This window comes from Gekko japonicus, unplaced genomic scaffold (genome assembly GCF_001447785.1).
Source record: "Gekko japonicus isolate JY-2015 unplaced genomic scaffold, Gekko_japonicus_V1.1 scaffold2182, whole genome shotgun sequence".
NCBI classification, from domain to species: Eukaryota; Metazoa; Chordata; class Lepidosauria; order Squamata; family Gekkonidae; genus Gekko; species Gekko japonicus.
This window is the reverse complement of record NW_015170954.1, coordinates 98,986-111,982: the sequence shown is the minus strand read 5'-3', so window position 1 is coordinate 111,982 and position 12,997 is coordinate 98,986. Positions and strand designations below refer to the sequence as shown.

The 12,997-nt window shown below is 43.9% G+C and overlaps 1 protein-coding gene across 1 annotated transcript in view; it reads right to left on the bottom strand.

The window, feature by feature from the left end:
- The window catches only part of PHIP (pleckstrin homology domain interacting protein), a 154,644-nt gene that overhangs the window by 82,599 nt on the left and 59,048 nt on the right, over nucleotides 1-12,997 (bottom strand). The window contains exons 8-13 of the mRNA XM_015418910.1: nucleotides 10,617-10,838; nucleotides 10,011-10,111; nucleotides 9,266-9,336; nucleotides 7,519-7,619; nucleotides 7,392-7,432; nucleotides 3-101 (exon numbers count right to left, since the gene is read on the bottom strand). Of these exons, the coding sequence (XP_015274396.1) occupies nucleotides 3-101; nucleotides 7,392-7,432; nucleotides 7,519-7,619; nucleotides 9,266-9,336; nucleotides 10,011-10,111; nucleotides 10,617-10,838 (635 nt within the window). The remainder of the gene's footprint in view (nucleotides 1-2; nucleotides 102-7,391; nucleotides 7,433-7,518; nucleotides 7,620-9,265; nucleotides 9,337-10,010; nucleotides 10,112-10,616; nucleotides 10,839-12,997) is intronic.

Sequence of the window (12,997 nt, the reverse complement as noted above, 5' to 3'; positions counted from 1 at the left end):
ACCCTGCAGGACGAGTAGCCATATCTAACAAAATGCTCTTCCATTCCCTTTTCTTGAACATCCAAATGCGTGCTGTGCCATCACGACTTCCACTAACGAACCTAACAGAGGAGGACAAAAAATATTCACTCCCATGTCTTTCAGAAAAGATTTTTGTTTTTATGTGTGCATGTCTCATTACAGGACAGGATGCAGTCTTTTTGTGGTGTTCAGTTCTTACACAATTTACACAAATTCTGGACTATTAGTTTAAGATGAAATCTACACAACATGCACAAAGAGCTACGAAAATAGAGTTAAGTCCCCATAGGGTATAATGGAGCAGGGGAAAAACATGGCAATCCTGATGTTTTCCCAAATCACAATACCATACCGATATTGGGATTCGGGAGTATCGGGAAACACCGATATTTTCCGGGTTCAATATACCCGAATCCAAAAAATACTGGATTTTTCTTCTTGCATACCTCAACTTATAATCCTTTTAGAGCTCCTCTTACAAAGACCCTATCCACAAAACTGTTAAGGAAAGCCTGTGACCTGAATGCCTTGGTAGCTCATGGAATTCTGAGAAGCAACAGCTATCAGTATCACAATGTATACTTTGTCCTAGACTGTAAGTGAAAGAGTACAGAGGACGGGCGGACAGAAAGAGGATGAGGCACCGGGGGGGGGGGTGTCACTCAGTAAAGTTGCTGGAAGAACAGGACCATAAAGAAACAGAGAATGTGAAAGGATCAAGAAGCAAAAAGTCAGGCTCTTCCCAATTGGGGAGTGGGGAGGCAGAAAAACAGGGTGCTTACCTGTAACTGATGATCTTCGAGTGATCATCTGAGCATTCACACCTCTGGGATATAATGCGCCTGCGCTGACCCCGATCAGTAAAATCGAAAGCAAAGGGAATTTTTATGCCCGCTCTCCCATAATGTGCAGGGCTCCAATCTGAATGACTAGGGGAGGGGCACGACAATCCCGCCAGTTCCTTCTGACCACTGCCATCAGCCACAAAATAACATAGAAGAGCGATAGCAGAGGGGAAGGAGAAGACCGCTGCCATCAGCCACAAAATAACTTAGAAGACCAATAGCAGAGGGGAAGGAGGGCGAGTGGTGTGAATGCACAGATGACCACTTGACGATCATCCGTTACAGGTAAGCAACCTGTTTATCTACTTCGTAATCTCTGTGCATCACACCTCTGGGAGAGTAACAAGCAAAAAAAAAGGCCTACCTAGAGGAGGGAACTGGAGGTCCTGAAACGCACGCCGACTGCAACACGGATCGTCCCACCACAGAGCACTGATGAAAACACACATCTAGGGCATAGTGTCTCACAAATGTGTGAGGCATAGCCCAAGTTGCCACATTGCATATATCATGTAACCACATGCCCTTCAGGAAAGCCGTGGAGCCAACTATCGCCCATGTGGAGTGCACATGAAGCATACCTGGAAAGGGCTTCTTGGCCAACAAGTAACAAATTTTGATTGTCTCCACAATCCACTTGGATAGCCTTTGTGATGACAGTTTGCTCCCAAGCGAGGGCATGACATAGGAGACAAATAGGGAAGGAGATTTGAAAAATGTCTTTGTTCTGTTCAGGTAGAAGAGCAAAGCCCTTTTCACATCTAGTGTGTGGAGATGGCGCTCTGAATCGTCCCATGGGTCAGGAAAAAACACAGGGAGAGCAATGTCCGCTTGCAAATGAAATTCCGAAATGTCCTTAGGGAGGAAAGAGACATCCAGAGCTAACATAACACCCATATAGTGGAAGACTAGGTAAGGCAGATCATGGTGTAAAGTCAACAGTTTGCTCACCCTCCTGATGGATGTCATGGCTACTAAAAAGGCTGTTTTCCACAAAAGGAGCTGCAAACTACATGTAGCCATTGGTTCAAAAGGCTTACTGGTTTGGTCAACACAGGAGTTTTAAGTTCCAGGCCAGAATAGGGAGTTGAGACAGTGGGAAAAGGCAGATAAGTCCTTTCAAGAATCGCTTGATAAGTGGGTGAGTGAATACGGAATGGCCATCAATCGGATGGGTGGTTCACCAAGACTGCTGCCAGATACACTCTCACCGTTGTATAACTGAGGCCCTGGTCCAAGCGGGACAGGAGAAAACCAAAAATAGCAACCAGATCCGAGGGGATAAGGGGGAGGCTAACCTCAGTAAGGTTGGATAGAAACTTTTCCCATTTCCCCTTGTAGGACTTTTGAGTAGACTGCTTACGACAGTTCAACAGAACGTGCTCCACCCTGCATCTTAAGAGACCTCACAGGATCTTCCACACTGTGAGCTTGAGGTGTGGGATATCATGGTAGAGTACTGTACAAGAAGAAGGTCTGGCACTGTCGGAAAATGGATGAAGGAGCCCTTGGATAGATGGAACAGTGTGGGAAACCAGTGCTGCCTGGGCCACCATGGGGTCATGAGGATGCAGTGAGGGGCTTCCGACATTATTTTATGAAGCACTCTGGTGAGTAGAGGAATCGGTGGGAAGAGATATAGGTACTGGTGGGACCAGGGGTAAAGAAGACCATCCCCTAGAGATAAGGGATCCATCCCCACCCTGGAGCAGAATAGGCAACACTTTTTGTTCTGCCATGTTGCAAAGACATCCACGTCCGGATGTCGAATACCAGTTGAAGATACTTCCAATTGAGTTCCCACTAGTGGAGAGACGCTCCTGCTCTGCTCAGGAAGTCCACAGTTACATTGTGTGAACCAGGTAGGTGAGCCGCTACCAGGAAAATGCCCCAAGATTGGCATTCGTCCCAAATCTCTAGGGCCAGCCTGCAAAGGCTTCTTGACACTGTGCCACCCTGGCGATTGACATAATACAAAGCTCTGGTATTGTCCATTAAGATTGCTACTCTGATGGGCTATCAGATGTAGGAAGGACCAGAGGGCATACCAGATGGCTAAAAGCTCTAGGAAGTTTATATGTTTGAGAGCCATTGAGGTCTCCCAAGCTGCTCTTACACACAGTCCGTTCAGGTGCACTCCCCATCCCCCAGAGGGATGCATCCATTGTGATTGTTATTGTCGGGGTGGGAGAGTGAAAGGGTGCCCCTGCCAGTAAGTTTTGGGGATTTTCCCACCATTCAAGGGAAGTCAGAACCTGAAGCAGGAGAGCGAAACACTGGGAGTGAGAGTGGCGTTGAGGCTGAAATATCTTCAGAAACCACAGCTGGAGAGGTCTCATATGCCATCTGGCAAACATGATCACTGAAGTCATGGCGGCCATCAGTCCCAAAAGACGTTGGAGTTGCCTCGCCGAGGCTTCCCCCTGTTGACGAAGCAGTTGGATGAGGGTGATGATATCTTCAGCCTGCCGGAGGGGAAGGAAAGCTCTGCACACTCTGGAGTCCAGGATCGCGCTAATGAACTGGACTATGTGGGAGGGGTGAAGGATCGACTTTTTGTGATTCACACAGAGCCTCAACTCGTTTAGGGATTCCAGGGCAAGGTCGATGTGGCAGAGGAGGATGGATTTTGAACTTGCCACCATCAACCAATCGTCGATGTACGGGAAAATGCATATCCCTTGAAAATGCAGATGTGCAGCCACAACCACCATCATTTTGGTGAATACCCAGGGGGCGGTGGACAGCTTTGTACTGATAATGGTTGACCCCTACTATGAAGTGGAGGAACTTCCTGTGAGTACGATGAATTGTGATATGGAAATAAGCATCTTGCAAGTCCAAGGTCGCCATCCATGCTCCCCATTCGAGGATAGGTAGGATACACTGCAAAGTTGTCATTCTGAACTTTTTGTATTGAATGAAACGATTGAGGTCCCTGAGGTTCATAATAGGGCAGAGGCCTCCGTCCTTCTTAGGGACCATAAAATAGTGGAAATAGAAGCCATGGCACTGGTGTGAGGATGGGACCGGTTCTATGGCATCTTTGTGTAACAAATTTTGAATCTCTTCCAGGAGTGTGCTGGATTGCGGAGTGACAACGAAATTGGGGGTCAGAGGGGCCTGAAAAAATTCTATGCGGTAATCCTCCAGGATGATTGAGAGGACCCACTTGTCTGATGTTATCTGCCTCCAGGCAGACAGGTAAGGATGGAGACGAGTGGGTTGAAACAGATTGAGTGTGGAAGCAGAATCAAAGAGTCTTAGGAGCTTTGGTTCTGGATTGTGTGGAAAGCACAAAGTGAGGTTGTTTCCATATGGATGGGAAGACGTGCTCGGGGATCTCTGCCATTGTGTCTCAGGGGACGATTTTTGTGAGGATCTGCGGGACCATGTTTTATTCCAGGATTTGGGCCTTGTCTGCCAAGAAGTCTCAGAGACTCCAAGGTTCCGTGATGTTTTAATACTCTTATCTAGATCCTGTAAGGCAGTGTCCATCGTGGAACTGAATAAGCCTTCACCCTCAAAAGGGAGGTCCTCAACAAAGGCCTTCGTGTCTTGTTGCAGTGATGTAGAACACAACCAAGCGTGTCGTCAAAGGGCGACAGCAGAGGCAAGTGTTTTAGCCACTATGTCGAGATTATGTTTGGCCGAATTAAGCTGATGTTTGATCAAGAGCATGCCTTCCTTCTGTATACGTCTGGCTTGATGGCTGAGGTCCTCAGGGAGGGCTGCAATAAACTCAGTTAACTGTTCCCAAAGAGAATATTGATACCTGCCCATGCAGGTGGTGTAGTCGGAGGTCTTAATACCTAATGCTCCAGCAGAGTAAAATCTTCTCCCGAGGGAGTCAAGTTTCTTTCCTTCTTTGTCAGGAGGAGAGGAATGGGTACATCTGCCCTTAGAAGACGAATTGACTACTACTGAATTTATTTGGGATGAGTGAATAAAAACTCAGCAATGCCTCCTGGAGCTTATACATGTGGTATATCCTGAGGCTGGAAATGGGAGTGAAAGCCGGGTGGGACCACGGTGCCTTAGTGGCTTGCAGCAAGACTGAAGTCATGGGTAGAGCCACTGCTGTAGATGTGTCCATCTGGATGATGTCGAATACAGAATTGGTAACAGTAGGCGGGGGCTGTACCGTCGACAGAGCCAGGGTATTAGCCATGCGCTTTATGAATTCCCCATAGGATTTCAAGTCCTCAGAGGGGGAAATTGGGAGGTCTTCGGCCACGTTCTGCGGTGGAGGGGCCAGGTGGGTGTACCGGACCTTCGTTCTCTGAGCGCTCGGAGTAATCAGAAGAGCTCAAGTGTTCCGAAGAGTCAAAAAGTAACATCGGGATCTCTGGTGCCGGTTGTATCGGTACTGATTGAGTAGCTGTCCATGTAGTCGCAAGCTTTTGCCGATGATGCATGTCCATCAATATAGATGTTTGCAGTTGTGGGCATTCCAGAGCCCTTGGGGAGTTCCGGTATCGAGACAGTCGAGACGATGAGGACTGCCGGACCCAATCTCTGGCCATGCGCGGTGGGAGCCAGGGCATGTTGGCTGCCAGAGGGTAGGCTCCGTACAGGTATTGCCATTGACGTTGATCCCAGGGAATTGGTGGCAGAGGGAATGCTCCTGATCGTCGCTCGGAGAACGGCGCAAGGAGTGATGCACAGAGGCAAGCATCCCATGGGCCGATCGACGGCTCTCGACACTGGAAGATCTGGAGTCCTGAGTCAAGTCCATGTCCTGCTTGGAATCCATGAGCTGGATGGGGCACAGCATAGGTGAGGATGAGGCTCCTTACAGCTGGCCACGGCCCGAGGAGTCAAGCAGGGGCGGCTCCAAGCACAGATACCGGCTCCAACTGTCGACACGGGGTTGACGGAACCATGCTAGGGGAGCTCTTCTTAGGCTTGACGGGCCTAGAGTCCTTGCCCTCCCGGTGCTTTTTGACGGGGGTATGGGCTTTGGACTGAGGTACCGCTTCCGAGCGTTTCGGCGCTGGCTGATCAACCTCGATGTTGGTCGGTGTCGGAGACATCATGGTTGTCAATTCTGATGCTGCTGTTGACATCAAGGCGTGTCCAGACATATCTTGAGACGACGCCATCAGTGAAAGGGCCAATTCTAGCAGTGCAGTGCGTAGTCTGGAGGCTCTGTTCGTTCTTGTTTGTCACAAGAACTTAGAACAGTGGGTCTTGTTTGTCACAAGAATTTAGAACAGTGGGTCCACTCGATGGGCTTCCCCAAGGCACAAGAGACAAAGGGAGTGTCCATCCGGGGGGGGAGAGATCTTACTGCCACACCACAAACACTGCTTGAAACCCCCCCCCAATTTGGCCATAAGCCACTCAGTCAGAAGAAAACTGGCGAGATTGTCATGCCCCTCCCCTAGTCATGCGCATTGGAGCCCTGCACGTGACGGGGGAGCGGGTGCAAAAATTTCCTTTGCTTTCAATTTTACCAATCAGGGTCAGCACAGGCGCACTATATTCCAGAGGTGTGATGCAGAGACCACGAAGAAGATAAAGGAAGAAATAATATTTTGGTTAGGATAATTTATAAAATTGATATAGTCCTTTAAACTAGAGTCAGCATTTAATTAGTGGGATATAATAAAATCTACGAAGTGTTCATACATTACTTTTTTGTACCCAGCATTATGTACCATATATGAAATCATGTACACATATTTAACTATTAACACACAAAGTCTTGGATCTACTGGATGCCCTGCTGATGGAAGTATTTATATAAGTTGAAATGTGATTCTCTCTCACTTCCCCCTGCATGCTGTATACCAAAATGATGCTCCTGGGGGAAACAGGAGATCCCAGGAAAAGAATGAGGGGGAGAGTAAAATGTCTGCAGGAAGAGGAAGGAATCTGTGAAAAGCCCCCTCCCCCCCCAAATTTTCTGTGGGATCCAAGTCAAAGTGCAGTATGAGTGTGTTTCTCAAAATCATGGGGTTTGAAAGTCAGTACTAACAACAGCTGTTGTGCAGGCATATCTTTAAAATCCTGCACATATAATTCACGCCTGATAATACACACCATTTCTATACATGGTGGTTAAAGTAAATATAAGGCAGCAAAGAGCAGTGTGGGCTAAAGAAAATTTTCATTGTGGACAGGTATAACTGCCAGTAGCTGTTAATCTCACAATGCTTTTCCATTTCTGGATCAGTGGCAGCTAACAGCATACCATGATTGTAACTTAATTGCTGTCATACACATTGTTTGATAAGCCAGAGCAAGGTACTGCTTGCATTCAGTATTGAAATCAAATTTATTTTCAAAGCACACTCCCTTTCCACCTATATACAGGCTTTATTTGAGTCACAAAATGACTAGCTTGTTGAAGAGGTTTAACTAGGCCAAAACATGTCTGTTAAGCTAAATCACTTAAGTCCACCATAAGAATTCTTAATATTCAAAGACAGTCATTGGGGGTTATCATCTTTTGCAAATACAGCAGGAAGGGGGGGGGGAAACAATGAAGTTATACACAAAAATAGTTTACTTCCTTACCTGTTACTAGTGTTAGAAAACTGAATGCTGTCCACTTTGTCCTACATAACAAAGAAAAAAATTAACATGACTACCAAATTTCAATGCATTTCAAACAAAGAGCTAAGCAATTTTGAGAGGTATTTACAGTATGAAACTCCAACTCTGATATCTTCTCTGGCTGACCTGATCCAAAGAAATAAACCCTAATGATGTGATCTGTACTTCCAGTGGCCAGAAACATTCCACCTATGAAAAGCAAGAACAAAGCAAGTGTTATCACAGTACTACTCAGTTTAGTAATCGGATGATCTTACACTTCAGTTTCCAACATCTGCCCCAATGTACTGTTTGGGACATACCATGACTAACAATGCCAATGCTAAAAACAATAGCTGCCTTTTAATCACTTGTCAACTATCTAAACTTGTATTTCTTTTCAAAGCACAAGAAAATTTCATATTTCAGTCATTAAGAATTCAAAAGTGACAGAGGCACACTGCTTTATGCACTGACTGTTAATAAAGCTGCTGCTTAGTGTGAAACTTGAGGTGTTCCACCATCAATCTTCTCTATGTCTAGAACATGGGTCTCCAACCCACAGATCGCAAGCTATCAGCAGTTCGCCAACTGCTGAACAGTAACTCATTCACCCCCGAGAAGACCCAGAAAAGGATCGCAAGATGCAAAGATTGAGGAAGGCTAAATCAAATGACCTGACAGATTTCTGTGCGATGCCCTTAGCTCTGCTTTCATTTTGAATTGCCAATATGACAGTGAAAGAGAACAGAAATGGAGAGTGTTTTCTCAAGTGACAAAATAGTTCATCTGGCTCAAGTTAGGGCCATGGGGCTCTGCTGCTTAAACATCTGGAACTGGGGGGGAGGGGTTTTGTCAGTGAGCTGCAATGTAGAAAGGACAGTTAAGAATGACACTACATCTTGGCAAGCCAACCACCTGCTGCCATCTCACAAATGGTGCTTATAATATCAGACCTGAAGATCATGGCCTGAGAATTCCTCCTTCTACCCTTCTATCTTTTTTACACTTTATAACAACCAGCCTGATTAACAGCTCAGTGAGCTTGAAAGATTTCAGTATTTTGTATCAATTTGCTTGGTCCCAATAAAAGATATTACACAGATATATTTTTTTCATTTTCTCGGGAGCCAGAGGTTTTCGATTTTTACATTTTCAGAAGATCACTGCTATCATAAATGTGTTTTCTCTGCCTTCAAACTATCTTTACAATTATCTTTATTTGAGCTTTAGCATTGGTTTTACCACAGCATAATACTTACTCTCTCTCTTAAGAAAGTGCTATAGCATGTTAATTTGTACTTCCATGGAAATACCCAGTAGATTTTTTTTAAGTATTTCATAGGATTCTTCTGAGCCGTTTAGGTGATAGCTTCACTTTTGGTGCTTTTTCTAGCCCATGTTCTGTTTCTAGGACCGAACAAAACTGAGAGGGGGGAAATTTCTTATACTAGCAGGGAATATATATAATGTGTGCATGTGTGCATACAGATGATTGTAGGTCATAGATCAGGGTATTTTCCCCCAGAAGTAGGTGAGATTTATTTTTACTCAGAAGCAGTTCATATTGGAGGAAACGTTAGCAATCCCTGATTTAGAACTTTCAATCAGAGTAATGTATTAGGCAAATTCTTGCAGGTTTTTTTATGTGAGGGTGCACTCTCTTATATTTTACATTGCTTTTGTATTAAAATGTTCAGAAAAGTCCAAAAACCTAAACAACACAATGCATAAAATTCAGCAATAATCACATCAGCCCTTAAAACAGTAATCATTAAAATAATTTCATACTTCCACTAAAGTCATTATTTTTCCAGTTAATAATATTCAAAGAGGTCATGGGAGGGGGACTTTACCAGCACTAAAAGAAGAGCATATCATCTGGACTCCAGGCCTTGGACGCTCAGTAAACTTTGTGGGCCTTGGACTACAAGGTTAAAGAGAAAAAAAATCAGATCCATTAAAACAATCGAACTAGTCAACAGCTCAGCAATAAAAAGATTAGACATAAAGACACAATTTAATCTACTCACACAAGACATTTTGGAATGGAAAGGGAGTCTGAGTTTCTTTTAAGTTTGGAAGAAACAAATACAACTATTTCTACAAACTACATAAAGCCAGTGTTCACTAATGAAGCAGTCTGAATCCAGCATGCTTTGGTATAAAGAGACAGTATCTTTATACACAAACAGAAGGGAGAAGGATTTCACAATTTCAGTCAACCCAATTTGTTGAGAAAATATATACAAACACACTAATTCAACAACTTCAAAAAAAAAAGTTGAAATTTTAGAAATGAGATTTTTAAACACCACTGGTTTTATCCGCCCTGAATATATCCAATTCACCTATCCTAAAGTAGACTGAGATTCAATGATTGGGTATTATTTTAACCAAGATAAAACCCATTAAACCTCTCCAATATTAGGGAGGCAAAGATTTTCCAAGTGTTGCCACTTTTTTCTACTACTTACCAATCAGTGTAAATTAGAAGCCAGTTCTACTAACAGAAAAAGGATCTCAAAGTGTTGCAACATTTTTAAATGTCTTTGATTTTTTCTGAGTGTATGCTTAAGAACATGCAAGAAAGAAACTAACTTTATTTTAAGGGTGCCAGCATCCCATAACCAAAAACATATTGTGCCATCCGCCCCAGTTGAAGACAGGTATCGCTTTGATCCACTGCACAGTGGGGAAAACTGCAAAACAAACAAAGCCATTTTACGTTTATTTGAATTTAAGCAAGCAAGGGGAGTAAGTGGTCCAAAATTATTCAGTATATATGGAAATTTCGATTATAATTACTGCTTCTATTAAAAGTCACTTAATCACACACAAAATATAAGAAGTGCCAGAAAGCTCTATATTGGAGGCACAAGTCTGTGCTCCCTTTTGATCCATTTTCTTCTTGCATACATATAAACCAACTTACCTACACCCATGCAGCTATAATTATTCATCCTTTTTTCCTGTTTAGGTTAAAGCCTGTATTACCTCAAACACAAGCTGCAAAATAATCCACATAAATAACTCATACATATATCTACCTAGAGTTACATTGCAGACCCCTACAGCACGTAAAAATACAAACCTTTTAGTGTAGGGATCCGCTTTTCTATTATTCAAAATATCCATATTAATTTGTTTTCCATAACCTTGTGTTATGCCCTCACTAGGCTATCCTCCAGAATGAACCAGACTTACTTGTAGTGATGTTATGGATGCACTGTGGCCTTGCAAAACAGCCAAAGGGGCACATGTTCGGAGACACCACACTCTGATCATTTTGTCACAACTCCCTGCAGCAATCATGGTATTCTCATAATTAACAGCCATATCGGATATTTCAGCTGCATGTCCTCTTAAAGTAGCGAGCAATCTTCCATCATCTGTTGCCCAAATTTTCACAAGACAATCATCGGAACCCTAAAAATAGATTAATCACCACAAACATCTTCCAATTACAATCCCATATCACACAGGCTAGGCTAGCCTACAATACCCTCAGAAAGATACATTAGTTTGAATATAAAGAGGACCCTATGTGATCAGAAAACACTTCTGCTTGCACACAGAGTAATGTCTATGATTTCCGCTGATTCACTGCCACCCCCACAACTGCAGCTCCTCACCCTCACATTATACCATTCTGGAAAAACCCTCCTTTTCATGTGCAGTTGGAATGCAATTGGCAAAAGGCTGCACTGGTAAAGAGAAGGCAGGAAAGCCTCATTTTGCATGAGCAATTCTCTTGCACCCATGCCACAATGGCTAGGTCTTGGGTCTTGGTTTCTTTGACAAGTCCAAAAGTATGAACCTGAATATATGGCCATTCCCAGAAAGGTAGTTCTTCAACTTCAGAAGTAATTTTAAAACTCAAAGTGGCTTACAATAAACACATTAACTTTTAAAAAGCTATATTCAGATAACACTTACAAAAACAGTTACTTTAACACATTAATGAAATGATGGCCAAATTCTTTGGGAAGAAGATAAGGCCACACCAATGGGTAGGAGAAAAAAGGAACAAGGTGCAAGGTTGAGAGTTTTATTAGATCTTCTAGATCCCAAATCTAGATGCGGGATCTAGAAGATCTAATAAAACTCTCAACCTTGCACCTTGTTTCTTTTCTATCTTAAGTTCTTTGGAAGCAATTATTTATGGCTATGGAAACTAATTCTAGCAGCTGCATTTGTCCACTGAAACTATTTACTGTGTTGTCTACATTATTTTAAGATAGTGATTTTATCATTCACAGTACTATCATTTACAGATTCTCATTATCTGAGTGCTTGCAGTCTGTTGAAAGTAGCACAAGGAACATACACCCAAGTCTTTTTAGTCGTATAGCTATTTTTAATTATCACTTTCACTGAAATCTCAGTATTACAACATTAAGCCTGACAACAGATTTACAGTTTAAGAGAAGACTATATAGAAGTAAGTTCAATATTACCTGTTCTGTCACCCACAAAGCCCTTCTTCTTTAGCCATGCAGTTAAGGAACAAAACACTGCACTTAACAGAGGGTTTCTTCTCTTAAGGTATCCTTGTATGGGTTGTGTCTCCTCTGTGCCCTGTGAGCAAAGGCTTCCACTATACTGAGGAGGTGCTTGATTCCCCACCCATGCTGTGCCCAAACTGCATTGTTAAAGGAAAAACTATGCTATATAGGAGGACTGAATAGGGCTGCTTTATATGGCAGTATCTGAAAAGAGGCTTTCCTGCAAAGGGATGCAGAACCAATGAGAGTTGCCACCTAGTACCAAAGAGTGTTGGGTCTGCAGCCTTGATCCAAACTGTCCTGGAGGAAGCAAAGGACCTCTGGTACGCTTGCTACAGGTGGCACTGGTTTTCTTTCTGTGGCACCACCTGTGAAAAGCTTTCCAAGTGGCTTTGTAGATTCTGTTGGTAGAGGGTCTCCTAGACACTAAGGCTGCCAAGATTTCCCTGTGGAGAGGTGGAGCCTATCTAGCTTCGGATGGAACAGAGAACCCTGTAAGGGAATGTCTTGGGCAACCAGAATGATCCACGGCAGTTGCCGTGCCACCACTACCAAGTCGGAGAACCAGGATCACCTTGGGCAATGTAGCATAAAGAACATGACCTCTGCTGCCTCTCTTTGTACCCCATTCAGTGCCCGGGCTCTAAGCAGTGTCAGGGGAAATGTGTAGTGAAGTCCCTTTGGCCAGGGGGCTGCAAACACATCTGCTCCCTCCACTTCTTCCAATGGCAATCCAAGTACCTTGTTGATAACTTGGAGCACTAAGAGGCTCATGTAGGGGAGGGCCATTAGCTTGGCCATCACATGGAAGAGGTTGGATCCAGCCAGTCTGCCTTCAGGCTGTAGAAGCCCTGAATGTGTTGAGCTAGAAGAGAGGCAAAATGGGATTCTGCCCACTGGAAGTGAAGAGTTGCTCACTTCCTTCTGGAGGGAGGGAGATCTCATACCTCCCTGATGTCTGACATGAACTTTTGCTTTCATTTTGTCAGTGCAGACAAGGCAGTGTTCTACCACCTGATAGAGTGAGAACAGCATAAGTCAGATTGCTCTAAACGCTAACCAACTGATGCCATGCCTTTT